Genomic DNA, 27482 nt, shown 5'->3' with positions numbered 1-27482 from the left:
ATCAAAAACAACGGATCTTTATGCGAAATAACAATTTTATACCTGATTTGCAACAAATTGGAGCGAAAAGGAAATTTATTTTCTTTTTTAATGTTTGATAGGTCGAAAACAATATATAACAGTATTTTAAAATTCTTCTAATGTTTTCACTGTTTTCAACACTCCTACCCATTTTTGTTATAAACGCATAAAACAGGTCTACAAATTTCCGATGCATTTTATTCTCACTGCTTTTTACGATTGACTCTCACTTTGGCTTTTATCCGACAATAAATAAACAGAACATACCCTCTCTTCGTTTATCTATCTTGTACAACAAACAACACGTACAGTGGTAATCTTCGCCTTACCAGTAACGTTCAAAATACAGTATCGTGGAATGTTTAATAAAAATTCAATATCTTTGGGATTTGAGAGAACTTGTAACAGGACAAGTCAATTTTCCGTTGAACTTGTATTTCTACGACAAGATCATACGTTCCTCGGGATGAAAATCCAGCCATTTACTATTTTTACATTCTGTAAAATGATTCATCCCTCGCTGTGTTGGTGTTTTGAGACTTATTTCTTTAAGGCTGACAAAATCGAAAATGAAAGGTTGACGAATGGAAAATTTTCAAGCCTTTTGCATACTTATCTTTAAAAAATCAATAAGACTTGACAAATACTTATGTATTTAGACAAATTTTTCTTTCATTTTACTTCAAGAATGTATTTAACGTTACACTATCGGTACACAGCGAGAAGGTTAAAATACCATAAGTGAAACACAATTTGTTGATTTAAAATTACAAGTGCGGACCAATAATAAGTGAATGAATATATGTACGAGGATATTGTATATTTTATGTAAATATGTCACTGTGTCTGAGGAGCGTACGAGGGCTAAAACAGAATAAAAAATATGATAGTCAGGCTTGAAAGACGGAATTCATTAAGTTTGATGATGAATAATATAATTTGGATTTGGTGAATGGATATAATAGAAGAAGTAATATTTTCCATCCCTGGTGGTTCAGTAAAAGCAGATCGTCAGCATAGCGACGATAATGGCGGGAATGCAGACATATGGCCGCCACATCGAACTCACAACACAGAGTGCAACAGAGTGTCCAAGAGTGTCAGCGACGCTCTGCGAGCGCTCTCTGCTATACTGTTAACCATAGATTACATCTAGAACGCAAACTCTTCTCGAAATATTTAGTACTCGTTGTTCCCAAACTCGGTGACCTTCAATCCTATATACCAATACATATACATTATATATATTAACAATTAACATCGTCGGAAATATTATAATCCCAAATGAAATTTTTGTCTCCCCCTCTAAGTCAAATGACACAACCGCTTTGTAGTATTATCATTATGTATAAAGACTGCGGATTTTTATATATATATATATATATATATATATTATATATTCACAGAAAGTTGTGACTTGCTTGTGACCACGGTGTATAATGCACCGTGGGTAGGGGGTAGGGGTTGTCGGTGAAAACATATGTTTTTGAAATAACGTTGATGTAAACATTGTCGAGGAGAACTGTCGTCGGTCATGTCATATCGTGTTCTACACAGATCCGTGTAACAACACCGAGTGAAACGAATCATAATGGATGAAAATGTAACGTTAATTCTCGATGGTAATCGTTTCGAAGTGGATAAAGAGAAACTTGCGAGTAAAAGCAACTATTTCAAATCTCTTTTCTCTGGTAATTTTAGCGATTCTTTCAACAAGGAGCACACTATAAATTATGATATTACTGTGGCTACGTTTAAGGTTGTATGACCGTTCGCTACATAACAAAACTATTCAAATATTTGATTTTTCCGTTGTGAAGATGCTTCTTTGTGGTTTCAGGATTTCATTGAATGGGTTCACGATGACAGGGAAGAATATTTATATGCGGAATGCCAGAAGATAAAACAATCCATGACAAAGTTCATGCAAAATAATTATGTGCACTTAATGAATTTGTTGAAACTCAGCGTACTATTCATGGTCGATGAATTAACTAGTGATATTACAGATATTATAGTTTTGTTCTGGTTAAAGCCGCATATTGTAATCCGCATATGGGAAGCAGCACATAAATTGAGCTTAACGGCGTTACAAGACGTCTGTCTGTCAGTATGTCTAGACCGTTTCGAAGAACTTCCGTTGTATTCTCTTGTGAAATTAAGCAAACCTTTCATCATCAATCTGTTACACAATATTAATGTAAGAGCATCCATCAAATTCCTGCGACTAGTGAGGGAAGAATGGCTGCGGAATCATGTGGTAATTAGTATGCTGCTAGGATCATCTTTTCGCAACAGACTATCAATTCTAAATTTTAATTTAAATTTAGAATTTATATTCTCTCTTAATTTTAGAGAGCAGTTATTCCAGACGTGACACTTTGGAGATTACCAAAGTTTATAGATGGCACGGTTGTATACCAAAAATATGAAGGCATTATCGAGGATGCGCATGTGTACACTTGGAACGGTTGTGATTTCGCTAAATGCGTGCAAATAAGACATGTACAAGATTCAGTGAAAGGGATGGTTGGAATGCATGTGGTTGGCAGAGGTATAAATCTTTCTGTTCTATAGTTCACTTATTTCGCAAGTAAATGGTCTTTCAAAACTATATGCCGTGACCACTACAGCGTGAGTCTCACTTTGTATAATACGTTTTTATGCAGAATTTCATAATTTATCCGAATTTGAGAAAAAATATTAGACGTTCCATTTAAGAAACTGAAGGTGACCTTCGATAAAAAGTATGTCACCCAGGAGACCATGCAATTTTTGTTCAAAACATTTTTTCGTACAACAAATATCTTACGAGTTATTTGAGATCGTCACGTTACTGTTACTGTATCACCCTGTACAGCGTAAATTATAAATTATGCTTTACATGTACAGTAAATATGGACCAAATTATATTTTATCTGGTGTCATTTTAATCAGAAAAATGCTTAAAAAATATTGGTAAAACTTCATTAAAAATAAGTAAAGAATAAAGAAGTTTCATTATTGTACTACTACTTTTTCACCGATACAGCCACAAAAGAAGATAGTATGCCTGCACTATCTATGTCACGGCACGAGAATCGACTTAGACGGTGACTTTACTGTATTGAGAACATGGTTTTAGGTTTCAGCATTTATACCGTGGGGGGAGAACTGGGTTTTGGTACTGGAAAATTCAATAACATCATTTGGAGGTACTGTTTAATATCGAAGAAATGGTACTACCACGCAACATTACGAGCGCCAAGAAGGCACATGGTGGTTGCATTTATAAAAAATAAAATGATTATTGTGGGCGGAGTAGGGAGACACAGGCTGAAATTAACTTCGGTGGAAATTTTAGATATTCATACAGGTGGGGAAACAATCTGTTCTACTGACATTTTAAACGGCTCGCGGTCATTTCATACTTGTAACGTTTCAGGTGTGTGGAGCAGCGGAGCCGAGATACCTGAAAGTTTCACAATGGCTCCTCCTCACTGTATTATTAACCAGAGATTGTATATAATCAAATCGGCGCTTTACATTTACAACCCGAAGAAAAACCATTGGAAGACTGTGCAGTTAGTCCCTTATTTTAACAATTGGGATGTTTGTCTCACCGACAATTCAGCATTCTTTCAAATCGGTAATAGTTTTCGAAAAAGACAATCGACATTTGCATCGCTTCGAGAATTACAGTAAAGTCGCGATTTCTATCCCTGACGGTCTCCACGATCTCTCTCCCTTGCCTACCCATTCCACTGAATCTCATTCCACCTACTAATCCAATTACAAAATTTCTTTATTTTTCATTATTTTTTTATGGGACTTTCACCAACTGATTTGTGGTATTTTTCTGATTAAAATCACACTAAACACGATATAATTTCAATTGTATTTAGTGGTTTAATTGGCGGTATGGAGTAACTAAGTTATGTTTCACATGTACAGTAAATATGGGCGAAATTGTATCTTGTTTGGTGTCATTTTAATCAGAAAAATGTCACGAGTATATTGGTAAAATTTCATTAAAAATAAGTAAAAAATAGAGAAGTTTCAATATTGCACTAGTATTATTTCACCGATACGCTTTCGCCACGCGATCCGTGTTTACATGCTGTCCGATTCTACGTTCGGCATTCTTTGTACTTTCGACGCGGTCGGCGCGGTCGACGCAGTCATAAAAAAACAGTGTCCCTACACACTCCCTACACGATCTCTCTCCCAGCTCGGAACCGGCGATAGGAAACAAATCGCGACTACTGTACTGAGATTTCGTATTTCTGTAAGGTGAACGTCGGGGCAAGAGGATTCTATCGAGAGTCGAAGTCATAAGAGAGCGGACCTGCTACTTCCCAAAGTGTCTGGAATACTATCTGGAGCACAAGGTAGAAGAAACGGACTACGTGTTTACGACTTCTTGCTTCATATCAAGATCCTTTACTGTAGATGGCCTTCGCTTGGGGATACTGAAGGATATCCGCGACGAAAGCCATCTGTACCCCCATATACATAAGGAACTGAGAACAGACTTTAACGAAGACTCAGTCGTCTCTCCAACAGAGTGCTTTAAAATCATCGATCCCGATAGTTTGTACCTATCCGTGTAATCCTATTATGTAATCCTATCGCGTTTCCTATTTCTATATAAAACAAAATATTGCATGGAATCCTGTTCAATTTGACTGACGAGCTCGGAAGGGGATAGGAAAACCATAAGATTTTTATATTTGAATCATATTTTATCTATTGTAAATTTTGTAACGGAAGCAGTCTTCAAACAAGTATAACACGATAGTGCGTACGATTACATGAAATAAGAACGTACATATCTCAACATATTTCGACTTCTTGTTCCATATCAAGATCCTTTACTGTACATATACATATGGAACTGAGAACAGACTTTGACGAAGAATCAATCGTCTCTCCAACAGAGTGCTTTAAAATAAACGATCTTAATAGTTTGTAACAATACGTGTAATCCTATCGTTTCCTATTTCTATATAAAATACAATATTGTCCGAAATCCTGTTCAATTTTACTGACGAGCTCGGAAGGGGGTAGGAAGAACCACATCAGACTTTCATATTTGAATCATATTTTATTTATCGTAAATTTTGTAACGGAAGCAGTCTTCAAACAAGTATAACACGATAGTGCGTACGATTACATGGAATAAGAACGTACATATTTCGACAGTACTAATCACATCGTGCTCGATGTAATCTCGGCAAGATGTCTCATGATGTTTCTTCTGGATGTCGAGGATGCTGGCTGGTTATCCTGCCGAGATTCACCGTGACGAATTCAACCGTCCCAACTCCATTACTGTCGTTCATGCATCATTGTGTACTTAAAGTATGCTAATTCGTGTATGCAGCAAAGCTCGTATTAGCGTATAGTTTGCGCGTGCTATCCGTGGTACTTGCTCGATCTCTCGGATTCATCATCATCTTCTTTATCATCATCTTCCTCATCTTTCAACGCGACACCATTGTGATCGATTTGTTGCGAGTATGATAAGCACACAAAAAGAAAATACAGCGTTCCATGAAAATTTACATATAGAATAGTGTGTATATGTGTGTATGTGTGTGTGTTTGTTTGTTTACGGAGTACAATGGTTTTCTAATTTCTCTTTTATACACGAACCTTATATAAATACCACCTATCGAGTGCGACAATCTCGCGTGTCGCAAAATTTTTACAGTCCGTTTATACACGTGTTTCCCTGATCGTTGTTCTTTCGTTTAAACATTGTAGAAGCTGAAAGCAGACGAATTAGATATGCGGATACGTGTGTATACATATAATCGGTATAGAAAAAAAGAGGGGAATCGGATCGGCCGATCGAAATCGGTCGGATCTCACCCAAACCTTGTCGTATCTTGCGATCCTCGGGGTCGAAATCATTGTTCGCTGGCACTGGTCACGTTCAAGGCGAACGCCGCGTTCGTTTCGCCCTTCTTGCCGATCGCGCGGGCCACATATTGGCCGACGTCGCTGTCCGTGCATGATTTAATACGCAATTCGAACGATTTGTCGCCGTCCGAACTGAAGAGGTACCTGCTACTAGATTCTGGGATCGCTTTTCCGTCTTTCAACCACGTTACTGCGCAACACAATTGAAAACGACCTTGATTACAATCTCGCTTGATTGATTACAATCAAACTCGCTCTTGCTTTCCCATTACCACTAGACTGCCGATCTTCACGAATCTATAGAATGCGCAAGCTTTTAAGGATTCCGAATGCGCCTTCTCATTTCCCGATAATGCAAATAAGATGGGGTTTACTCCATGTGAGGGAGACCTCTGTCTTCAAAAGTTTTACGTTTACGAAGCGTAATTTGCATTATTCAGCTTATGCAGCTTCATGATAGAGATATGCTACTGAAAAATGCAAATTACGCCTCGTAAACGTAAAAGTAGGACCTTTGAGGGAGATAGCGGTCTAGACCGATCTAGTTTGAACCCTTGCAATCTTGGAAAGGAGAACACCCTCTTAAGGATGCGATTATGAAGATTTTAATCGTTGCAAGACATATCTCTCTTCCTCGGATGTTTATAAAGTGTGAGAATTCGCATGAAGATCCGCAGTGTAGTTATCGCAAGAGGAAAATCTAGATGGATACAGAGTTTCTCATTCAAATGGGTCCAATTAATTTGAGGCTCTCACGGTGGGCCATGCTCTTTCTGAAGAGTGAAACTGAATCTTCAGCCGAAGACATGCTGATACTCTTTGGAATAATAATGGCGAAAGGACATACAGCTTACACCCACAATCTTTTCCACAGGTGTTTCAGAAAATCGATTCGAATGGGACACGCTGTTCTCATCGGTAAACAGCGGATCTTTATGCAAAATAAAAATGTTATAAATTCTTCTATTTTCACCGTTTTAAATTGCACTTATTCATTTTTGTCACATAAATGCATAAAATCCGCTGTCTACTCATCGGCGAGATCTCTACTGACCTTTCAAAGGCGCGGTTTCAGTCTTGCATGTGAACGTAACCGATTCGCCTTCGCTCACCGTTGCAGATTGCGGGAATGTCGTGAAGACTGGGCTCTTCGGTTCTTCGTTTGGAACTGTAAAAGGCGAGGATTGCAAGTTAGAATCCACGAGGACGATCGTGAGACGAAGAAAATGTAGAAAAATCGTGTACCAAGGACGTTTAATGTGCACGACGAGAAGCTCTCCCCTGCGTCGTTAAACGCCTCGCAGGTGTAGGTGCCGGAGTCCTCGGGGAAGATCTCGGCAATATTCAGCTTGTAGATGTTCGCCTCGTTACTGTACTGGAAGTCTTTGCTCGGCTTGATCTCCTTGTTGTTGTGGAGCCACACCACGTCGAACTTCTTCGCGCCGATTATTCGACAGCTCAACAGCACGGCTTCTCCGTCCTTCACGAACATGCTGGTCAGGTGGTCCACGATCTGCGGAGGCTTGTCGTCGGTCTTCTTCTTCGCGGACGCGTTTGCGTTAGCTGAACAAAGTATAGCGTTCATTATAATGCTGATCTTAGTAATTACTACATTGCGGATCTTTATGCATTTATAGCAAAATTAAGTAGATGAAATTCAAAATTATTGGAAAATTTTAAAAATTAAAGACGTCAATATATGATTAAATAAAGATTGTCTGCATCGATTGCAAGTAATAGAAACTAAATTGAACGTTATTTCTTCCCTTAACTAATATATTGACATTCCCAATTTTTTGAATTTTACAAGTTTGAATTTCATCTACTATAACGACCTTAACAACGATCGTTTCACGTACGTTTCACGGTCAGTTTGCAGGAGGTGGACACGGTGCCCATACTGTTGGTCGCCTGGCAAGTGTACTCGCCCTCGTCTTCAGGGAACACCTCGTTGATCACGAGGGTGGCTACGCCGGACTTGTACTTCAGGTTCATGATGCCGGATGAGCTAAGCGTCTTACCACCTTTGGTCCAGGTGATCTGTGGCTCGGGATCGCCGTCAACCTTCGCGGTCAGCTCAAGCTGTTCTCCGTCGTTGATGGTCAGATTGCTCAGCTTCTTCGTGAATTGTGGCGCTCTCATCGAGTCGTCCGGTGGATCTACACAAACAACATCGATCAGAATCGTTCATCAATTTATTCTACAGTTCCCTAGATAGTAATAGCAACGCGTTCTCTTACAGATCAATTCTTTCGTGGTATTCCTAGAACGAGACGGGCTGCCTGTGGAGTCCGAGCCGTATTTCTTGACGCTTCGTTTGTCTGAGCTGGAGTCGGTGGCCTGCGGTGGAAATAATGTGAATAAAATAATCCGACTCGGTGCTCCCTCGCTGGGGAACGTTTTTACAGTTAGTCAAAACAGCATCCTTACACCCTTCAAGATAGGATGGCTCTTTCAACATGTTAACACTAACCACAACGAGTACAAAAGATGACTCATATATACATTGTTTTGTAAAAATGACAATACTGAACTTATTTAGATTTCTCACAATTTTGATAAGAATATGTGTTTGAATAAATAAATTTATGTAAATCATTTCTAACGGAAACATCTTTATAATTTCGATCATTGAAAAATAAAAGATATGAAACGGTTAGTGTTCAGTGCCGAATATCAACTCCAAAAATTCTCATAAAATCAAAATAATCTAATCAATGGAACCGAAGAAACTAAATATTGTCTTTCAGGGTCTTACAGTTTTTATCTGAGACCTGTGATGAAAATTTCAAATAGACTGACTGTGAGAGGGTGTATCAAATGATTCCTGATTTCGGTCACACCCCCCTGAATTCTATAGCGACGTAGGTTCTAGATAAGATCCCCGGGAATTGTTTAATTCACACACTCGTATTATTTCGAGTATTTACTTTGTAGGAAGAGGAAGACGCGGAACTTTGCTTATTGGTGGAACTACTGTAATTGGTCGCCGAACTGCTCGAGTAACCCTGCGTGGTGGTGGAACTGTAGCCGCTGTATCCGCCGGACTTGTGGATCGTTATGATCGGTGGTGGCGCCGGTTTGATCGGTTGCTCGATAAATCTTCGATCTAGGAAAGAAACCGAGTTAATCTGGGGTAGTTGATTCGATTCGTTCTCGGACTATAAAACACGCTCGAGCCATTACACGTCGAAAGGTACGAAGTTTGTTTTTAACGCGTTCTTTGGGACTATTTGTTTTGATCTAAGTCTTCCCTCGCGTACTGTGACTTTCGTCTCTACGGATAGTTTTACTTTTTAACACGATCCGTGGTCGGATATCGGTGAAACAATTTAGAAACTTTATTATTAGGTCGTTCGGAAAGTCATTTCGTTTTCTCAAGAGAAAATGAAAGCGAATTTTTTACTATTTTTGCGATTTTTCAGGCAACTTAAATCTTAGATCCCATGCTCGTAGAATTTCTGCTTTTATTAGCGAAAAATTGAGTTGTATGACTTTCTACGAATTTATTTGAAATTGCACCGCATTAAGAATATTGAAAAAATCGAAAAAAATGGTAATCCGATGGGTACATCCTCTCTTTAAACAACACACAACTTTTTCTTTCGTGCACTGCATTTTAACCCTTGCGGTAATAAAAAAGCACCCCTACTCTATACCCCCGAAATAGTAACACTATGCGAGGGAAGACTACTATTAAAATGGGCAGATGGGGATCAAAGGTTTCCGGCTGTTTCACATGCTACCTCCGTCTTCAATTTATCTTCGCTGTGTTCATCGCTATTCAATGTAGAACGTCACAATCTATGTCTGCAGCAAGCATGGGAGAGCTAAGACGTCGGGGTACGCAACAAATTCGGAGATTCGCAAGCTTTTGGAAGCAACAATCATCTGAAATCCGTCTACTATTTTTCTAAAGGGTTTTTGTAAAAGATCTCCCTGAACGTTTCTCCAGGGAAAGCATCAACAAGCATTTTCTTCAAGCATATATTATAAGGCGTGCGGGGACGGGGGCTCAGGGGGTAGAAACAGCGTTGTATTTAAAGCGAAATTCTTCTCTTAAGACATTATCACATGTTCGTATAACAATAGAGCTTTGTCGCATGCCTGGAGGGGGCATCGTTCCATCTTTAAAACGGCTATGAATATTATTTTGCCGAGGCGAAACGGGAATATCCAGGGTGGATTTTTGGCGATATCCTGCGGGTTGGGGGCTAAACCAGGGGAGCAGGGGCACACGGTTCATTTTCCAAGGTACACCGGGTCTGTAAGTTTGAAAGAAGATCAGTGGCGAATCGTGTTCGGGCTCGACGTGGAACGGCTCGTTCGCTGTCTACATTGTTTATCGATGGGAATGCCAACGAAGCGACTACTCGACATGCGCCTAAGTTATTGTCAAATCGAACGAAACCCAATGGAAATTAGTTGGACCTCTAGGTCGGGGTGAAATAAATGCTGAAAAAAAATTACGGGTTGCAAACTGTCCTCTACGACCTGCGGCGTAATGTTTCAGCGATCTGGATCTTTACGTTTCAACGTTAGATTGAATCGTCGAAAACAAAGTGTCTCTTTGATGCGACGCTTTTGTTCAGATCGCTAAGGCATTACACCGCGCGACAACTGGATACAGTAAAGTCGCGATCTAGCTTCTTGAGGATCTCCACGATCACTGTCCCTTCGCCTACCCCTTCCACATGTGTTTACATGCTATCCTTTTCTACGTTCGCAAATGAACACAGTTTCCCTACACGATCTCTGTCCTTGCTTGGAACAGGCGATGGGAGCTAGATCGCGACTTTAATGTAGTGATAGAGGATCGCATATCAGGAGAGAGGGCTAGAACTCTACCTCCGGAATGTAGGAGGTCGTGCGCTAATTTAACTTGCTCCTCAGTTTCCCCAGTGCCTACAAATAAACGTTCGATGAGTCTCGTGGTGAACATACAGAATATATACTCGATAATTGCTTGGAACTATTCTACGTTTCATACGTAGCGTGATTAGCTAGCATAATTGTACCTTCGACGATAACAACGCATGTGGTCTCGTCCTTTCCGTGTTTGTTGGTTGCCACACAGCGGTATTTGCCGCTGTCCTCGGGCTTGCAGTCGATGATCTCCATCGTGACGACACCGTCCGCGTGCGTCATCGCGTAATGATGTTTTGAGAGCTCGTCCCTGTCCTTGTACCATTTGACGGTCGGTGGTGGGTTGCCGCTCAAGCAGCAGAGCAGTTTGCAAGTCTGCCTGACCTGGATAACACGCGGCCGAAGCAGGAACGTGAAGCTCGGTGCTGATTCGATCGTCTCCAACCAGATGTTGTAGCCGAGCGGCTCTCTTCTTCGGACTGGGAGTAGTTCTGGCCTGTACTTCGGTATATCTATGGGCAGCGCTGGAAACCAAAAGTGGAAACGTTCAAGAACGATCTTCAAACTAGACGTACTCCTATTATGACCTTAATGTAGGGAACTTACGCTGCACGTTCAGGAAAACGACCTCTTCTCTGTAACCGTAATGGTTCTCCGCTCTAATCACGTACTCCCCTCTGTCTTCGAGCTTCACTCTGTTGATGATGAACGTGTAGTCGTCGCCGTGGTAACGTTTCATGAACTTGACTGATTGCCGCAGCTCCTGGTTGTTGTGGAACCACGTGAGGGTCGGGTCGGCGATCGCTATCACACGGCAAGTGAACTTGACGCTTTGGCCTTCGTACGCGAACGCGCTCGTTGGCTTGATGACGAACCTTGGCGCAGCTTGTCGTCGGTCTACAAATCATAGATAACATTGAACCGAGGAAGTCTAGATCTTAAGCTACATCCGCGTATAAATGCATACAATCTGCAGTCTAATAAAATTACTTATTGTTTCACGTTATCCCTTACCGAAGCAAGAATCGTAGATCTTGTATTTGTCGACGAGCAGCTTCCTCAGGGAAGAGTACTCCGCCAGACGACCAATCGGGAGCACGTATTTCTCCCAGTCCTCGTATTTGGCTCGTAGCCTGTCCCTGAATTTCATGTATCGGCTACTTGAAATGGCCTTGGTTCTATCACTGTGGTCGCCGGTCAACCATGCGTGCAACAGGCACTCGTGTGCGGTCATACGTTTCCTGAAATATGAATTCGGCGTTAGAATCAATCTTCAGATGATGATAAATTTTATCTACGGATTCTAAGGAGACTCAATGGACGTACTCCTTGTTCTTGATAAGCAGTCGCCTAATGAAGTCTTTGCCTTCTTCGGAGACATCGCGGAATGCTTCCTCGTCGAAGTCCCAGTCGCAAGCCTTGACGTTCTTCAGGGTCTCGATGTCGTTGTCTCCGGCGAACGGTGAAAGACCGCTCAGTCTACAATCAGGTTTGTTTAATCAGCTAATCGCTGAGCAATTAAATGAACAACCGTTACGCTACTCTACAAAAGATACTACCAAAAACATGTTCAAAAAATGGATAAACAACGCAGTGAACAGTTCTAAACATCATCAACTATAATATTCTTAGAAGCATGCTTTAGAAAGTGATTTTTACGACACGTCAAGCTAGATTTCCCAAGGAAAATCCCTCAACGAAACGAAACATGTCGAAGAGGAGACGATTAGCTTACAGAACGTATGCCAAGACACCGCAGGCCCACATATCCGTGTAAAAGCCAACTGGTTCGCGCTCAACGATTTCAGGAGCCGCGAATTCGGCCGTGCCGGTGCTGATCTTGACCACTTCGTTGGGATCGAGTTTCGTGGCCAAACCGAAGTCGATCAGCTTCACGTTAGAGCTGTTGCGTGTCTGGCACATGATGTTCTCGGGCTTGATGTCTACGAAGTTGAGATCAATCATTAGCACAACGTCTTTTCTACAAGAATCGCGTTAAGTAGCGTACGGAGGAGCTTACCCAAATGTATGATGTTCTTCTCGTGCATGTGTTTAACACCCTCACAGATCTGTCTCATGTAGTTGATCACCTCAGCTTCGGACATGGTGTATCCCTCGGCCGTGATCCTCTCGAAGAGTTCACCGCCGGACAAGCTGAACAAACAGAAGGTCGAGATTACGGATAAAGCGAGAGTCCACCAATGATTTAGCTGAAAAACCACATCTTAGCATTATCGTGAAATGAGAAAGCAATTTGCAATCCTGGAAACGAGAGTCTACCCTTTTAAGAAATACGGGAGCAAAAAATGGCGCGGGATCCTGCGGGACTGCAAGTCCTAGTACTGGGCTAGGACTAGAAAATAGTAATCCCAGACTCGAATCAAGGATTTCCGGTACAAACCGGTCATTCTATCAGAAGTACAATAATCAAGAACCCACTGCAGTTCAACGATGATCTAGGTACTCACAACTCGAATATCAGGACCATCTCGTCGTCGTCTTCGAAGGCGTCGTGGAGGTTGATCAGTTTCTGATGGTGCAGCTGATTCATAATATCGATCTCCTTCCTGATCAGCTCCTTCTCCATCGCGTGGGACACAGGTATAAATTTAGCGGCGAAGATGTTGCCGGTAGCTCTCTCGCGGCATCGGTGTACAACACCGAACGCACCGGTACCAATTTCTTCAAGAATATCGTATCTATCGTATACGGAGAAGTGTTTCACCTCAACCGGCTGAGGCACATACTTGCTGTAGATATCGAAGACGAATTGATCGTAGTCGGACGGTTTTTCGTCGCTCTTTCCGCGAATCTTCTTTCCAGTCGCGTCCACCTTGTACTCTTTCTGCTTGAACTCTCTCTTGACGATACCCTTGGTCGTGATCAACGGCGTGACCTCGCTGGGATCGGACCTGCCGTAGATGTTCTCCGCGCATACCCTGAAGTCGTACTGATGACCAGGGCTGAGACCGGTCACGGCCATCGTGCAGAACCTGGTGTTTCCTACGCGGATCCAGCTGGTCATCGGATGCTCTCGTTTCTCGACGAGGTAGTTGGTGATATTGCTGCCGCCGTCCCAGACTGGTGGTTTCCAGCTGAGGGCTAGGGAATCGTGTCCAACGTTGTCGATCTGCGGGAACCTCGGTGGGTCGGGTCTGTCGCTGATCTGGATCTTGATGATCGCCGTATCCTGTCCCAGATCGTTCTCCGCGGTGATGCGGTATGGGCCAGAGTCGATTCTGCTGCCGTCTATGATCGTCAGCACAGCGTGTCTCTCCTTGACGTCGACAGTATAATGTCCACCGGTCTCGATCGCTTCGCCCTCTCTCACCCAGCTGATCTTCGGCTTGGGGTATCCGGTGAACGGGATCTTGATCACGACGTTCACGCCCTTGTCGAAGAACGCGGTATCCCTGAATCTCGGTGGCACGTTCAGCTTCGGCGGGGTCTTGATGAACAGTTCGCCCTTGGTCGATTTGACGCCGCACTTGTTCACCGCGCGGCAGAAGTACTCGTCCGCGTCCTCGCCGAACACATCGTGGATGATCAAGTTGTGCACGTCGCCCTCCGAGTAGATGTTGTAGCGCGACCCGCTGGAGATCTCGCGAGCTCCCTTGAACCAGGTGATCGTTGGCCTTGGGATGCCGACGATCTTGCACGTGAACTGCGCGTTGTGGTTCTGCACGCAGTTCACCTTGTGCAGAGGCTGGATGATCTCGGGAGCCTTGGCCGCTTGCGGGTCCGTGATCTTCACTGAAGTCGAAGCCTTCGACTCGGGACCGAGGCCGGCCACGTTCTGCGCGAACACGCGGAACTCGTATTGTCTGCCTTCGATCAGGTTGGAGATGTTGATCTGCGTGGGTAAGCAGATAGCGACGTTGACGCGCTGCCAAGCTTGCCCGCCGACCTCGCGTTTGTCGATCCAGTAACCTTGGATCTTGGATCCGCCGTCGGACTCCGGTCTCTCCCAGGAGAGGTTCACGAAGTCGCCGCCGACCTCGGTGACCTTCGGCGTTCCCGGTGGTCCTGGAGGATCGAACGGCGCCTTGGCCTTGATGGGATTCGCGCCTTCTAGCGGTGGTCCCATTCCGTTGTCGTTGACCGCCATAACCCGGAACATGTACTCCTGTCCTTCTGCCAATCCCTGCACCATAAACGAGCAGTCCTTGCAGAAGGACGAAACGATGATCCAGTGAGTGTGGCTGATGTCGCGACGCTCTACCACGTAGTGCGTCACGCGCAGACCACCGTCGACCTTCGGAGGATGCCAGTATAACGTGCAGGTATGCTTGTTGATGTCTGTTATGTCCAATGGTCCCGTCGGTGGTCCTGGAAGTCCGGTGATGTACACATTGAACGAAGCGCTGACACTGCCGCTGTCGTTCTCGAACGACAGGTCGTACACGCCCGCGTCGTCCTTCTCGATGTCCTTGATGAAGATGATCAGGTACTCGTCGAACACGGTGTACTTGACGTGTGGTGTGTCCATTATCTTGCGACCGTCCTTCTTCAGGGTGATGTCCATTGGTTGGTCGCCGCTGTAGTAGATCTTGATCTTCGTGTTGTCTCCTTCGGCCAGGTACAGGTCCTCCGGCATACGCTCGATGCGAGGAGGTGTGCCGATCTTCAATCTGCACGTGGTTGTAGCGAGGCCAAGCGGATTCGAGACTTGGCAGCTGAAGTCGCCAGCGTCCGCGTCCATCACATCCGAGATCACCAGTCTGTAGATACCGTCGAACGCCTCTGTCCTGAAGCGACCGCCCACTGTGATCTCTCTGCCGTTTCTCAGCCACCTGGAAGAAGATGTTTAGGCAAATTATAATTTGTGTTTGGTTTCAAACAGACCGAACGTGAGAATTACAAATAGTACATAGTAGAACGTGAGAATTTAAAAATCGTGAACTTTACGTTTCCCTTCGCAATTGCGACGAATAACAATTTTAAAAGAACAATTATTTACACATTAGCAACTAAACTAATCCTTCTAATGTCTCAAAAAAACTCAAGCTGTGGAGTGTAATAAATTGTGGTGTGGGGAATAAATTTTGAAAAAGTTATTCATTTTTAGAAGGTGTACAAATGCTATGTACACCCACTGTAGAGGTGTGCGAGAAGCCGCACTTTCAATCACGCATTTTCGTACATCTCTATCATTTCCAAATCATCAATGAATCTCGTGGCCAACACTAACCTGGCGGTGGGGAGAGGCTTGCCGGTGGCCTCGCACTCGAAGACCAGAGTCTTCCCAAGGGGTATGTTCTGGGTAACAGGCAGCGTCCTGACGAACTCGGGCTTCTCTCCACCTTCCACCTCGCAGATCTTGACTGGCGTGGTGCAGGAGCTCGGCTCGGACCTGCCTGCTGCGTTCACAGCGAAGATTCGGAACTCGTAGTCGCCGCGTTCGATCAAGTGCATCACAGTGTAGTCGGTATCGGTGACATTGTACTCGTTGCACTTGGCCCAGAGAGCGCTTCCGACTTCTCGTTTCTCGATCACGTAGCCGGTGATGCGGCTGCCTCCATCCGACACTGGAGCCTCCCACCTCAAGTCCACGTAGTTCTTGCCGACCTTTACGACCTGTGGAGTGCCTGGTGGAGAAGGTACGTTGAACTTGCTCTTCAGCTTGAACGGCGCAGACGGTGGACTGGGTCTGCTGAATCCAGCAGCGTTCTTCGCGCGGATTCTGAACTCGTATTCGTGTCCACTTAGCAGATTGTAACAGATGTAAGTCGTGTCCTTGACGAGGTAATCGTTCGCCACTCGCCATTGCGCGTCGTCTGCCGGGTCTCGGAATTCGATCTTGTAACCCTGAAGAAGAGGAAGATGTACATTTATTTTCTGTTATTACAGAAACCTGGCAGTTGATGTGGTTTACGTACTTGAACTCGAGAACCGCCGTCGGAGATTGGTCGAGTCCAGACCACAGTCGCGTTCGAAGTGTCCCAGTCGATGACACGGGGCTGTCCAGGTGCATCCGGAACCGTGAATGGGAATTTCGCTGTAATAGGCTCGTCCGCCTGCAATGGTTCCGATACTCCATATTGGTTCTCGGCTCGCACTCGGAAGTTGTACTGACGATTCGGTTCCAAACCGATCACGTCGTAATGCGTGTTCCTCACGAAGCTGCTCAGCTTCACCCAGTACTGAAATCATTCGTACATGATCACACTATCCAACACTCACTTTGCGCACTCAAAAAGCTCTAATTTGTTGAACAGTATTGACCCTTGGCACTCGGAACTATTCTAACAGAAAAACTAAACATTTCTCCTGACCTAAAATATTTCCATTCTATATGATTCTTACATTTGATGCATATTAACTCATGCGATACTCTTAAATGTTTAGTAATTTATGTGATATATAAAATAATTTAATAAGTGCTAAGTGCTAAGGGTTAACACTGCGGACGCTGACAAAGTAAAAGGGGATGACATACGCCAGCCGGATCGAATTTCTCGACGACGTAGTTCGTAATAGGTGAACCACCGTCGTCGGTTGGCGGTTTCCAGGACAGCGTACAGGTCTCCGGGGTGATGTCCGAAATGTCCAATGGCCCTTGAGGCGGGGACGGTTTGTCTGAAAAGAGAATCATCGAATATACGTATTGCAATTAAAATGCAGGATAGCTAAGGATTAATGAAACCATGCAGGACTCACGGACAAGCAACACTCACCGACAACGAGGACCTTGCAGGAAGCAGAGTCCGTGCCGACGGTGTTCGTCAGATAAATCGTATAATTTCCGGTGTCCGAGCGTTTCGCCTTCTTGTTGATGAACTGCGAGGCAACGTCCGTGGTGTCGAACTTGATTCTGTCTCCAGTGAGAACCTCTTCGCCGTTGATCGACCAGCTTGGTCTCGGCTTCGGGTTCGCATTGTATGGAACCGTGATCGTGAACGGTTCTCCTGCGATCACAGTCATGTCGCGGATGCTCAGGTCGGATGTGATCCTCGGTGGGACTGTAAACGAATTCGTAATTAGAATGGAGTCTTTCTAACGAAGTTCTAACCATTGGCACTCGAGTGGTGGCTTTGAGTCGCCACAAAATATTGTTTACATTATTAAATATGTTGGTATCTAATCGATAGACTGCGGATCTTTATGCATTTATGGCTTCTAAAAATTTTCAAAATGTGCTACAATATAAAATTCTACAGAATTGAGTACGATTTTTATTTATCTCAGATCTATAAAGGCTACTACCACAGAGAACAAGATCTTATTTGTTCCCACTTTATTGAAATTTTGCTGTAAAAACTAGAAATTGCATAAACATCCGCAGTTTTAACTATTGTATGGAATTATTCAAGGTCGGAAGAAATGTTTAATTTTCCAGTTATAATAGCTCCGAGTGCAATGGGCTAACAGAGAAGGTGACGCTCACACGGAGGCGCGCTGGCTCTGATCACTTCGGAGTTCGAGCTGAACGGTCCTCGGCCGGCTGCATTCTCTGCAGCAACGCGGAACTCGTAGTCGTGGTTCTCGATCAGTCCAGTCACCCTGTAAGTGGTCTCGTGAACGAGGGACGGAGTGGCTTTGGTCCACTTGTCCTCGCTCAACAACCGCTTCTCGATCACGTATCCGAGGATTGGAGATCCTCCATCGTGACGAGGTTTGGTCCAGGTGATGGTAATGCTGTCTTCCGAGGTTTCCACGCCTCTCGGCGCTCCAGGTGCACCTGGTGGGTCGAACGGATGCCTGGCCTTGATGGGATCCATCGTTGTCACTGGGTCTGAGGTGCCGTACTGATTCTCCGCCATCACACGGAACTCGTAGGTGCTTCCGACCGTCAGATTCCTCACTCTGACAAACGGCGTTGTGATGTAGCTGCTCACCTACTCGATGGAACGATAAAAAAAACGATCAGACAGTGTGGATAGGTACTATGATTATTCAGGTGCGATTATATTAGCAAGTCTAGCAGAATAAGCATGGTCCAGCGGCCCCCACGATAATTTTCATTGATATCGCGTGCAAAACAATGCTTTTAAGTTGAAAGATAATCCTCCGAACAGTCCAAAACTGAACAAATGATTGTATAGATCTTTAGTAGAGCACGTGTTACAGTATAACACCCTTAAAGGAGGAGTCAGCGACATAAAATTTTGAGGGATTATCTTTCAACCTAAAAGCAGTGGTTTGCACACGATGTCAATAAAACCCTTTCTTCTTCAAAGTAAAAAATGTATATATTATATATAGTGCAACGAACCTTCGACCAGGTTCCCTTCGGTTCGCGCTTCTCGAGGACATAGTTGGTGATGTCCGCGCCGCCATTGTCTTTCGGCGGGTTCCAGAACAATGTGAGAGCGTCTCCTCCGAATTCGTCGGCGTGGAGGTTCTCCGGAGGGTTCGGTCTGTCGAGGACCTTGACGTTCACAGTGGCCGTGTCGAATCCTGAAGAGTTGCGCAATTGAAGCCTGTAGACTCCTCCATCGGATCGTTTCGAGTTCTTCACCACCAAACTGCAAGTGAGAAATTGATTTTATCGGGTCAGACACTCACATTTTTAACCTTCAGTTACTCGCACTCCACTTTCTACATAACTGGCCACATGGAACTTTATATGACTCCGACGTAAATAAATTTTTATTCAATAAAGTGACTACTTTAATGCGAAAATGAATATTTGCTAGTACAGTCGACACCTTCGTTTATGCCTGGAGCACTAAATTTTAAGTTTTCAGATTGTAAATATTAATATGCGAGTAATTAAAAGTTATTAAGCGACGACTCTCTACGCTCATACTCTGTTAGCTGATCGTCGAGGGCGTTACCTGGCGTAATCGTCGCCCAGTTGTTGGTGCACGCGATGATCGGTCTCGTCCTTGACGACGTCGTTGGCATACCAAGTGGCGGTGGGTTTGGGGAAGCCGATGTAAGGTACATGAATGGAGAAGTCTTCGCCAGCGCGGACCGTGATGTCGCGGACACCTCCCAGATCCATCACCGGTTTATTCGGTTGTTCCTCGATGACGATCGGGTTGCTCGGTTTGCTCGGTTCGCTGTTGCCGACGTCGTTCACGGCGATCACTCTGAACAAGTACTCTTCGCCCTCGTTCAGCTTCGGCACCGTGTAGACGTTCGTCGGTATTAATGCTCCGTTCACTTCGTCCCACTCATCTTGTCCTCTCTGCTTGATCTGGACGATGTATCCTCTGATCTTGGCGCCTCCATCGCTGCGAGGAGGACGCCAGCTCAACGTCACTGAATCCTTGGTGATCCTGTCCGGCTTCGGTGCGTCTGGAGGATCCGGACGCACTGGAAAAGAATACTCTGCGTTAATCGATGTTTGTTTACGATGTCTGTACCGATGTTTATTTGGTTTATGGCACTTACAACGCTGGTGTCCAGCGGTGATTGGTTCGGTGGGTTTGCTGGGTTTACCGGGTCCAGCTTCGTTCACTGCAATAACCCTGAATTCATACTTGGATCCCTCGTGGAGGTCCTGCACCGTGAACGTGGTGTTCGGTGTGGGATAGTTGTTGACCTTGAGCCATTCTCCGCCACGCTCGCGCCTCTCCACGTAGTAACCTAATAAGTTAGAAGGGTTCGATGAAATCGTAGTAACTTATTTGAAATCTAATCAGTCGACTGCGGATCTGTATGCAAAATAAAAATGTTCTACATTGATTGTAGGAAGCTGAGGTATATAAAAAATTGATTTTGTCCCCTAATGACTCTCTTACTTAAATTTTTCTAATATTTTACTGTTTTATATTTTATCCAACCAATTTTTCATAAACGCAATAAAGGTCCGCAGTCTAACAAATCAGCAACTTGGACGTTCTTTTTACAGATAAAATGAAAAGATTGTGTAAGAATGAAGTGTCTCACCTGTGATAGGCTTGCCACCGGTGTTCAGTGGTGGGTTCCAGAAGAGGCTGCAGCTGTTCGGAGTGTAGCCAAGGATCTCTGGCTGACTGGGCGCGTCCGGAGGATCGTAAGGACTCTTAGCGATCACTGGTTTGCCTTCTAACGGCTCGGACACGCCGTACATGTTCTCGGCACGGACCCTGAAGATGTACTTCTTGCCTTCGGTGAGTCCCTTAGCAGTGTAGCTGGTTCTCGGACAGTATCCGGGTGTCTGTCTCCAGTTGTCGACTCCGTAGTCCGACACCTCGACGATGTAGTTCGTGATGTCTGAGCCACCATCGTCGAGAGGCTTGTTCCACGACAGAGACACGGATTCGTGAGTGGTGCCTGTGTACTGCAACGGCCCTTGAGGTGGTCCAGGTCTGTCGACGACGGTCACGTCGATGTCTGCAGAGTCTCTACCGTGTTCGTTCGACGCCGTCACCGTGTAGAGTCCACCGTCGTCTCGCACCGACTTCTCGATCGACAGGCTGGTGCGATCGCTCTTCGTCTCGGTCTACAAAGAATAGATTATAATATAGGATGCATTATGGTGCCAGAATGACGCTCGAAGATTTAGCTCCCGAATGATTTTGATAGACGATTTGATTGAAACTGGGTACTGGGCTAGGACTACAGAAAGATAGTCCCAGACACTGAAAAGCTAAATGAGCTTCAAATAATGCAAATTACGTCTCCTAAACGTAAAAATAGGACTTTCGAGGCCGATCGCGGCCTAGATTGATCTTTTATCTAGTGCTTTTGACTACTGAAAATCCTAGACTATTGAAATCCTAGAAAAATGAGTCTACCGCCTAAATACTATGACAACTATTTCAAAAGATACAAATTGTACCAGCAGTTTTTGCTGACTGCTCCTAACTGATCTTTTAGCGTACCGAGATTCGCAGGGTCTCCAGAAGAGGCCTGGCGTTCCTGGTCCACTCGATCGTGGGCGTCGGGGCGCCAGACATTGGAATGTTCACGTTGATCGGTTCTCCAGCTCGGACCTTGATCTTGCGTCCAATCAAAGCGTCGAGGTTCAACTTCGGCTTCTCCTTCATCGGTTTCGCGATGAACACTGACGATGTGTCGCTAGGTTTACCAGATCCCGCGGCATTGATAGCGGTCACACGGTATTCGTACGCGTGCCCTTCAGTCACATGATCGTCGTAGAACTCTGTGTTCTTCACTGGCTCTTTATTCATCTTCAGCCAGCGACCGGTTGCTCTATCCCGGCGCTCGACGTCGTAACCGATGATCTTCGATCCGCCATTGCTGATCGGCGATGCCCATCTGATCTTGATGTGATCTTTGTCGGCATCGACCAGTTCTGGTTTGCCAGGCTGTCCAGGGGCGACTGTGGATTCAACAGACCATGAATTAAAACCTCTGCTTTAGAGTCTTATGTTTGGAGAATAGGGTACATACCGAATTGGTTCTTGGCGACGACAGAGTGATCCGTGGTCAGCGGATCGGAGCGACCTTGAAGATTCTCTGCGCTCACTCTGAACTCGTAGGTGGTTCCTTCGAGCAGCCTTGGGACTGTAGCGTGGTTGAACTTAGGATTGACATGTGTCACCGCTGGTACCCAACCACCGCCGTGAGTCAAGTCTCGTTTCTCGATCACGTATCCACTAGAAAAGTTAGAATTCGGTCAAGCATTCGAAAAAGAACTCGGCGAAGTTGTAAAACAATCGGTAACTATTTCAAAGAATCCAGATGCTCTACTAATTCTTAAAATAACTCTTAAAATAATTCTTAAATCTACTGCAGAGGTGGCCAACAACTCAAGCATTTTTTCTACCTTCTTACGTGCGTTGTTGCAATTGGAAAAGGGATAATTCAATTACGCAACTAAACTAACACAACTAACTGTCTAAAAACTGTGACGGACTGATGAGTAAGAAGGCTGTATGAACTGAGAGAACTCGGGTGTTGAAACTATGAAGATGGATTCAGTTATGGCGCCTACTTCAAAAGGATTATTATACTAACGTGATCTCGCTGCCACCATTATCCTTTGGCGGCTTCCAAGACAACGTAACCGATTGACTCGTGATCTCTTCGTATTCGAGTGGCGCCTCTGGTGGTCCAGGTCTGTCAAGGACGACCACTTGGAAGCTACCCTCGTCTATACCGCTGCTGTTCTTCAGCAACAAGTGGTACAATCCGGAGTCTGATCTCTTAGCATTCACCGTGTGGACAATAGTGTGATAGCCGATCGACGTGACAGTCGTCCTATCTGTGGTCTCTAAATCCTTGCTGCCGACTGTCCAAAAGACTTCCGGTGTCGGTTCACCGACAAAGTCGATGTCAACGTGGAAGATAAGTCCAGCCTTGATGCGAATGTCCTGCAAAGGTGTCTTGATCTTCGGGGCCACTGAAACACGTTCAACAATATTCATCGTTAGCGGATCTCTTTCAAATGAATGATTATATTATTTTATTCGGTAAAACACTCACGATGACGAGGTTTGGCAGTGATCAGGTCACTTGGTTCAGAAGGCTCGGACTGTCCAGCGGCGTTCAATGCAATTACACGGAACTCGTACTCTTGTCCTTCGGTTAGGTCGGGCACGGTGGTGTTGGTCTGGTTCGCAGGAACGTGGACCGCGTTCACCCAGTACGGGCTGCCCTTCTCCTTCTTCTGAACGATGTAGCCCGTCAATGGAGAGCCACCATCGTTGCCAGGCGCTGGCCATTGCAGGTCGACATGGTCTCTGTCCCAGTCCGTAATCAGTGGCCTTCCAGGCGCGTCCGGCTCGTCTGAAAATATTAAACGGTCTCAGCGAGCGATCCAAACTAGGGTTGTTACTTTTTCCGAAGGTCGAAGATTTTCAAGCTTCGAAATTTCGAGTTTGGAAGCTTCGATTTCAGAAACATCGAAGGTGATGAGAATCGAAGAGAGTTTCGAAGTTTCGAATTAAAGCTGTTTTTTATTTTCCATATCCTGTGAAAATTCTGTTTTTTTTATTTACATTTTTATCTGTCAAAAATCATGAAATACGATTCAAAGACTTCGAAACTTCGTCCACCTCGAAGTTTCCTTCGTTCCTTTGAATTCTTCGAATCTTCGGAAAAGCAACAGCTCTAATCCAAACGCGAAAAACAATCGAGTGCAAAGAAGCTGGCAATCTAGAGAACAAGAAGAAAGCTTGCCACCTTCCCAGCTCCTCAAGTATTCTCAAATCCTAGGGAAACTAACCGAACAAGTTCTTCGCCACAATGCTCCTGGGCGCTTCGAGCGGGTCGGACTCGCCGATGGTATTGACGGCCTTCACCCGGAACAGGTATTCCTTGCGATGCGTCAACCTAGCGACCTCGTGGCTGAGGATCATGCTCATGCCAGCATCGGACCAAGTACCACGGGACAAGTCCATCTTCTCGACGATGTAGTGCAAGATTGGACTGCCACCATCGTCCAGAGGATGTCCCCAGGCTAGATGACAACCTTCTTTGGTGATATTGCTGATATCCAGCGGTTTCTGCGGCGGGGAAGGTCTATCCAGGACAGTGACCCTCGCGGAGGAGCTGAACTTTCCGTGCTCGTTGACCAAAGTCAAAGCATAGCGACCGGTGTCCGAGCGAACGGAGAATGGAATCTCGAAAGTGGTCTCTGTGTTCGTGGTGTACATCTCGGTGCGAGAGTCGGCCATGATCACAGCTCCGTCCAAGGTCCAGGTGGCCATCGGCTTCGGTGAGGCTTGGATTGGGATGATGAAGCTGATCTTCTGTCCGGCTCGGACCACTATGTCGCTGAGAGCGTGCGGATCGAACGATGGAGCCACTGTTGTGGAAAATGTTATCGTTAATTGGTGGACATAAAGAGAAAGGGTTCAATCTTATCGCAATGTACACGGTGTTTTAAAATTATAGTATCTCTGTGCACCGTACAATACTCAACGTATCAGTAAGTTGATAAAGTACTTACGGAATCGTGGTTTGGCAATGATAGGTGACGAGGCATCGGAAGGTTCTCCAGGACCGGCCTTGTTAACAGCGATAACCCTGAACTCGTACTCCGTTCCCTCAACTAAATCAGGAACAGTGCCACTGGTTTTGGCGCCATCAAGCTCGACAGCTTTCTCCCAGGATCCGAACCGCGGGCGTTTCTCAATAATATATCCAGTGATGGGAGATCCACCGTCTTTTCGAGGCGGGTCCCATTGCAGATCAACGTGATCCTTGTCCCAATCTGTAGCGACAGGTGCGCCAGGTTTGTCAGGCTTGTCGTACGGGTCCTTGGCAGTGATGGTGTCCATGCCAGTCAACGGCATCGATTCTCCCTGCTTGTTCACGGCACGGATTCGGAACTGATAGTCGTGTCCTTCGATCAGGTGATCGACGTGGGCAGAAGTGGAGCTCGCTTCGGCTACCGGCACCCATCGCATGTTCTCTGTGTCCATCTTCTCCACCTGGTAATACTGAATCTCCGAGCCGCCGTCGTCTCTAGGCGGCCGCCATTTCAGGTTGCAACCGTTCTTCGTCACATTATCGATCTTCAGAGGTCCTTCCGGCGGGGATGGTACGTCCAGGACGTTCACAGTGAGCGTAGCAGCGTCCCTGCCGTTCGCGTTCTTCGCTTCCAATGTGTACACGCCGGAATCGGATCTTCTGGCTTCGATTACGCGGACTTTCGTGTTGTAGTCTTCGTTTACGATCTTGATGCGGTCGTCGCCGATCACAGGCGTTCCCTTCAGCGTCCACGTCTTCGTTGGAGGCGGCTCGCCGATCACTGGGACGTCGAAGTCGTAGAAACCGCCGGCCTTCACCTTTACGTCCAGCATGTACTGCCTATCGATCCTCGGAGGAACTGTGGATAGCCAAAGTGGTTTAATTAATAGGAATTAAGAGGAAAAGTGTCGGATGCATTGTAGGCGAAATAGTAGCAGCTACTTACGATTCTTGGGACGGGCCAGATGCGATTTAGACGCGTCGGAAGGCTCTCCAGGTCCAGCTTTATTGACCGCTCTCACGCGGAACTCGTAGTTTGTACCTTCGATCAAATCGTTCACTTTTCCACGGTTCACGTCACCCTCAATCTCAGCACACTTCTCCCAAGTTGGGCTGTACTTGTCCCGTTTCTCGATGATGTAGCCGGTGATTGGCGATCCACCGTCTTCGTGAGGACGGTCCCATTGCAGTTCCACGAAGTCCGAGTCGTAGTCGGCGACAGTTGGCACGCCAGGCTTTCCTGGCTCGTCTGTGAACAAGATGAAGAGTTCCCGATAATGATAACTAGACTGCGGATGTTTATACAATTTACAATTTTTGTAGACGAATTTTAAGAAAGTCGAATAAAATACAATCTTATTTCCAGTAGTAGTAGCCTTTGCAGATCCCAAAAACTAAAAATTGTATTAAATTCTCCCGAATTTGGTATTCTACGCGTATACAATATGAATGCATAATATTTGCAGTCTAAAGGTGGGATCTTATACTCCATTCGTTGCGAACGTTAACTTGTGCAACTGGATGCGCAGCAGGAAGTCATGACAAATGGATTATGGATAGCAAAACGCCGCGTCCTGACACACTTAGGAGATTCTGTACGGTAATCTAATACTGCCTTAACGGTAACCAATTCTTCACCCACCGAAAGGATTCTTCGCCTCGACAGTCTGCATGCAGGCGAGCGGCTCCGATTTTCCATGCTTGTTAACCGCGCGGACCCTGAACTTGTACTTGTGCCCAGGCGTCAATCCCTCAACATCAAGAGACGTCTCGGGTCCATCAGTTTCTCCGGCAGGCACCCATCGGCCTGTAGCCTCATCCATCTTCTCAACAATATATTTCTCAACCGGTTGTCCTCCGTCATCCTCTGGCTGCTTCCAAGTCAGTTTGCATCCTTCCGCATGGACATCGGACGCTCTCATCGGTCCTTGAGGAGGACCCGGCCTGTCCAGAACGGTCACCTTCACCACTGCTTCGTCCATGCCGTTTATGTTCTCAGCGGTGAGAATATATTTGCCTGAATCCTCTCTGACAGCATTCCTGACGCTCAAACTGGTGTTGTAATCCTGGTGCTTGACCTTGATGCGATCGGTAGGTCTGACCTCCCGACCGTTCAACTTCCATTTGGTAGTTGGCGGTGGTTCGCCGGTCACTTTCACGTCGAAGCTGAAGTTCTGACCCGCCTTGATCCTGACCTCCACTAGATTGGTGCGGTCGATCTTCGGTGCCTGGTTTCGCGGTTTCGCAATGATCGTTGGCGTCGCATCTGACGGCTCGCCAGGGCCGGCTTTGTTTACGGCTCGCACGCGGAACTCGTACGGCTGGCCTTCGATCAGGTCGGGGACAGTCGCGGACGTCTCATCCGCCGGCACTTCAACCGCCTTCTCCCATTCGCCATATTTGTCTTTCTTCTCGATGATGTAGCCAGTGATTGGCGATCCACCATCGTTCAGCGGCGGTGTCCAGGCCAGGTCCACGTGGTCCTTGTCCCAGTCTGTTGCTCGGAGATCGCCTGGCTTGCCTGGTTCGTCTAAAAACATTGAGAAGGAAACGTGAACACCAACGGGTCTCAGCATGTTTATCAGTTGAACAGTTAGGTATTCGATAGACTCACCAAACGGATTCTTCGCCAAAATCGCCTGTTCAGCTTCCAGAGGCTTGGACTCTCCTTCAGCGTTCACCGCGCTCACCCGGAACAAGTACTCCTTGCCAGGTGTCAGTCCAGATACCTCCAGGGCTGAAGGAATATTATATTGTTTATAACATTACTTAACTCTACGATAGTATGCGGTCTCGAGAACTCCTGAGCAAGATTATAGGTAATAAAAAAGGTTTTTGTGTGCATCTTCAAGGTGCAGTGGCAGACGTGGACG

General features: G+C 45.5%; 2 protein-coding genes across 21 annotated transcripts in view; one reads left to right on the top strand and one right to left on the bottom strand.

Annotated features, from left to right (window-relative positions):
• Positions 1 to 1411: 1411 nt before the first annotated feature.
• On the top strand, positions 1412 to 4978 carry LOC143209381 (uncharacterized). Of its 6 annotated transcripts, none has more exons than XM_076424952.1 (7): positions 1413 to 1624; positions 1723 to 1780; positions 1862 to 2281; positions 2377 to 2575; positions 3146 to 3376; positions 3446 to 3649; positions 4294 to 4978. In XM_076424952.1, exons 1-7 carry the CDS (start codon positions 1617 to 1619, stop codon positions 4611 to 4613), a joined length of 1440 nt encoding a protein of 479 aa, XP_076281067.1. In that variant the 5' UTR covers positions 1413 to 1616; the 3' UTR covers positions 4614 to 4978. The 6 variants fall into 6 exon arrangements, with proteins under 6 accessions (XP_076281066.1, XP_076281067.1, XP_076281068.1 ...); XM_076424953.1 differs by having other exon boundaries at positions 1413 to 1780; positions 4294 to 4391; positions 4453 to 4613; XM_076424954.1 differs by having other exon boundaries at positions 1414 to 1643.
• Positions 4979 to 5087: 109 nt separating this feature from the next.
• Bent (projectin protein bent) overlaps positions 5088 to 27482 on the bottom strand; it is a 94491-nt gene continuing 72096 nt past the window's right edge. For all 15 annotated transcript variants that reach the window (XM_076424923.1, XM_076424926.1, XM_076424925.1 and 12 more), the window contains 33 exons: positions 27224 to 27346; positions 26252 to 27139; positions 25556 to 25858; positions 24587 to 25468; positions 23861 to 24442; positions 23119 to 23421; positions 22651 to 23035; positions 22084 to 22289; positions 21552 to 22012; positions 20635 to 21169; positions 20137 to 20331; positions 19575 to 20058; positions 19010 to 19262; positions 18182 to 18632; positions 17472 to 17756; positions 17234 to 17373; positions 16674 to 16937; positions 15986 to 16602; positions 13263 to 15587; positions 12815 to 12948; positions 12530 to 12737; positions 12121 to 12273; positions 11809 to 12035; positions 11401 to 11691; positions 10947 to 11318; positions 10777 to 10833; positions 8859 to 9037; positions 8169 to 8268; positions 7788 to 8087; positions 7174 to 7491; positions 6983 to 7096; positions 5884 to 6118; positions 5088 to 5772 (listed from right to left, as the gene is read on the bottom strand). In XM_076424923.1, coding sequence (XP_076281038.1) covers positions 5916 to 6118; positions 6983 to 7096; positions 7174 to 7491; positions 7788 to 8087; positions 8169 to 8268; positions 8859 to 9037; positions 10777 to 10833; positions 10947 to 11318; positions 11401 to 11691; positions 11809 to 12035; positions 12121 to 12273; positions 12530 to 12737; positions 12815 to 12948; positions 13263 to 15587; positions 15986 to 16602; positions 16674 to 16937; positions 17234 to 17373; positions 17472 to 17756; positions 18182 to 18632; positions 19010 to 19262; positions 19575 to 20058; positions 20137 to 20331; positions 20635 to 21169; positions 21552 to 22012; positions 22084 to 22289; positions 22651 to 23035; positions 23119 to 23421; positions 23861 to 24442; positions 24587 to 25468; positions 25556 to 25858; positions 26252 to 27139; positions 27224 to 27346 — 12338 coding nt within the window. In that variant the 3' untranslated portion in view covers positions 5088 to 5772; positions 5884 to 5915. The remainder of the gene's footprint in view (positions 5773 to 5883; positions 6119 to 6982; positions 7097 to 7173; positions 7492 to 7787; positions 8088 to 8168; positions 8269 to 8858; positions 9038 to 10776; positions 10834 to 10946; positions 11319 to 11400; positions 11692 to 11808; positions 12036 to 12120; positions 12274 to 12529; positions 12738 to 12814; positions 12949 to 13262; positions 15588 to 15985; positions 16603 to 16673; positions 16938 to 17233; positions 17374 to 17471; positions 17757 to 18181; positions 18633 to 19009; positions 19263 to 19574; positions 20059 to 20136; positions 20332 to 20634; positions 21170 to 21551; positions 22013 to 22083; positions 22290 to 22650; positions 23036 to 23118; positions 23422 to 23860; positions 24443 to 24586; positions 25469 to 25555; positions 25859 to 26251; positions 27140 to 27223; positions 27347 to 27482) is intronic.

The sequence above is a fragment of the Lasioglossum baleicum genome, chromosome 6 (assembly GCF_051020765.1).
Source record: "Lasioglossum baleicum chromosome 6, iyLasBale1, whole genome shotgun sequence".
Lineage (NCBI taxonomy): Eukaryota > Metazoa > Arthropoda > Insecta > Hymenoptera > Halictidae > Lasioglossum > Lasioglossum baleicum.
The sequence above is the reverse complement of the archived record's forward strand: the minus strand, read 5'-3'. Positions and strand labels throughout refer to the sequence as shown.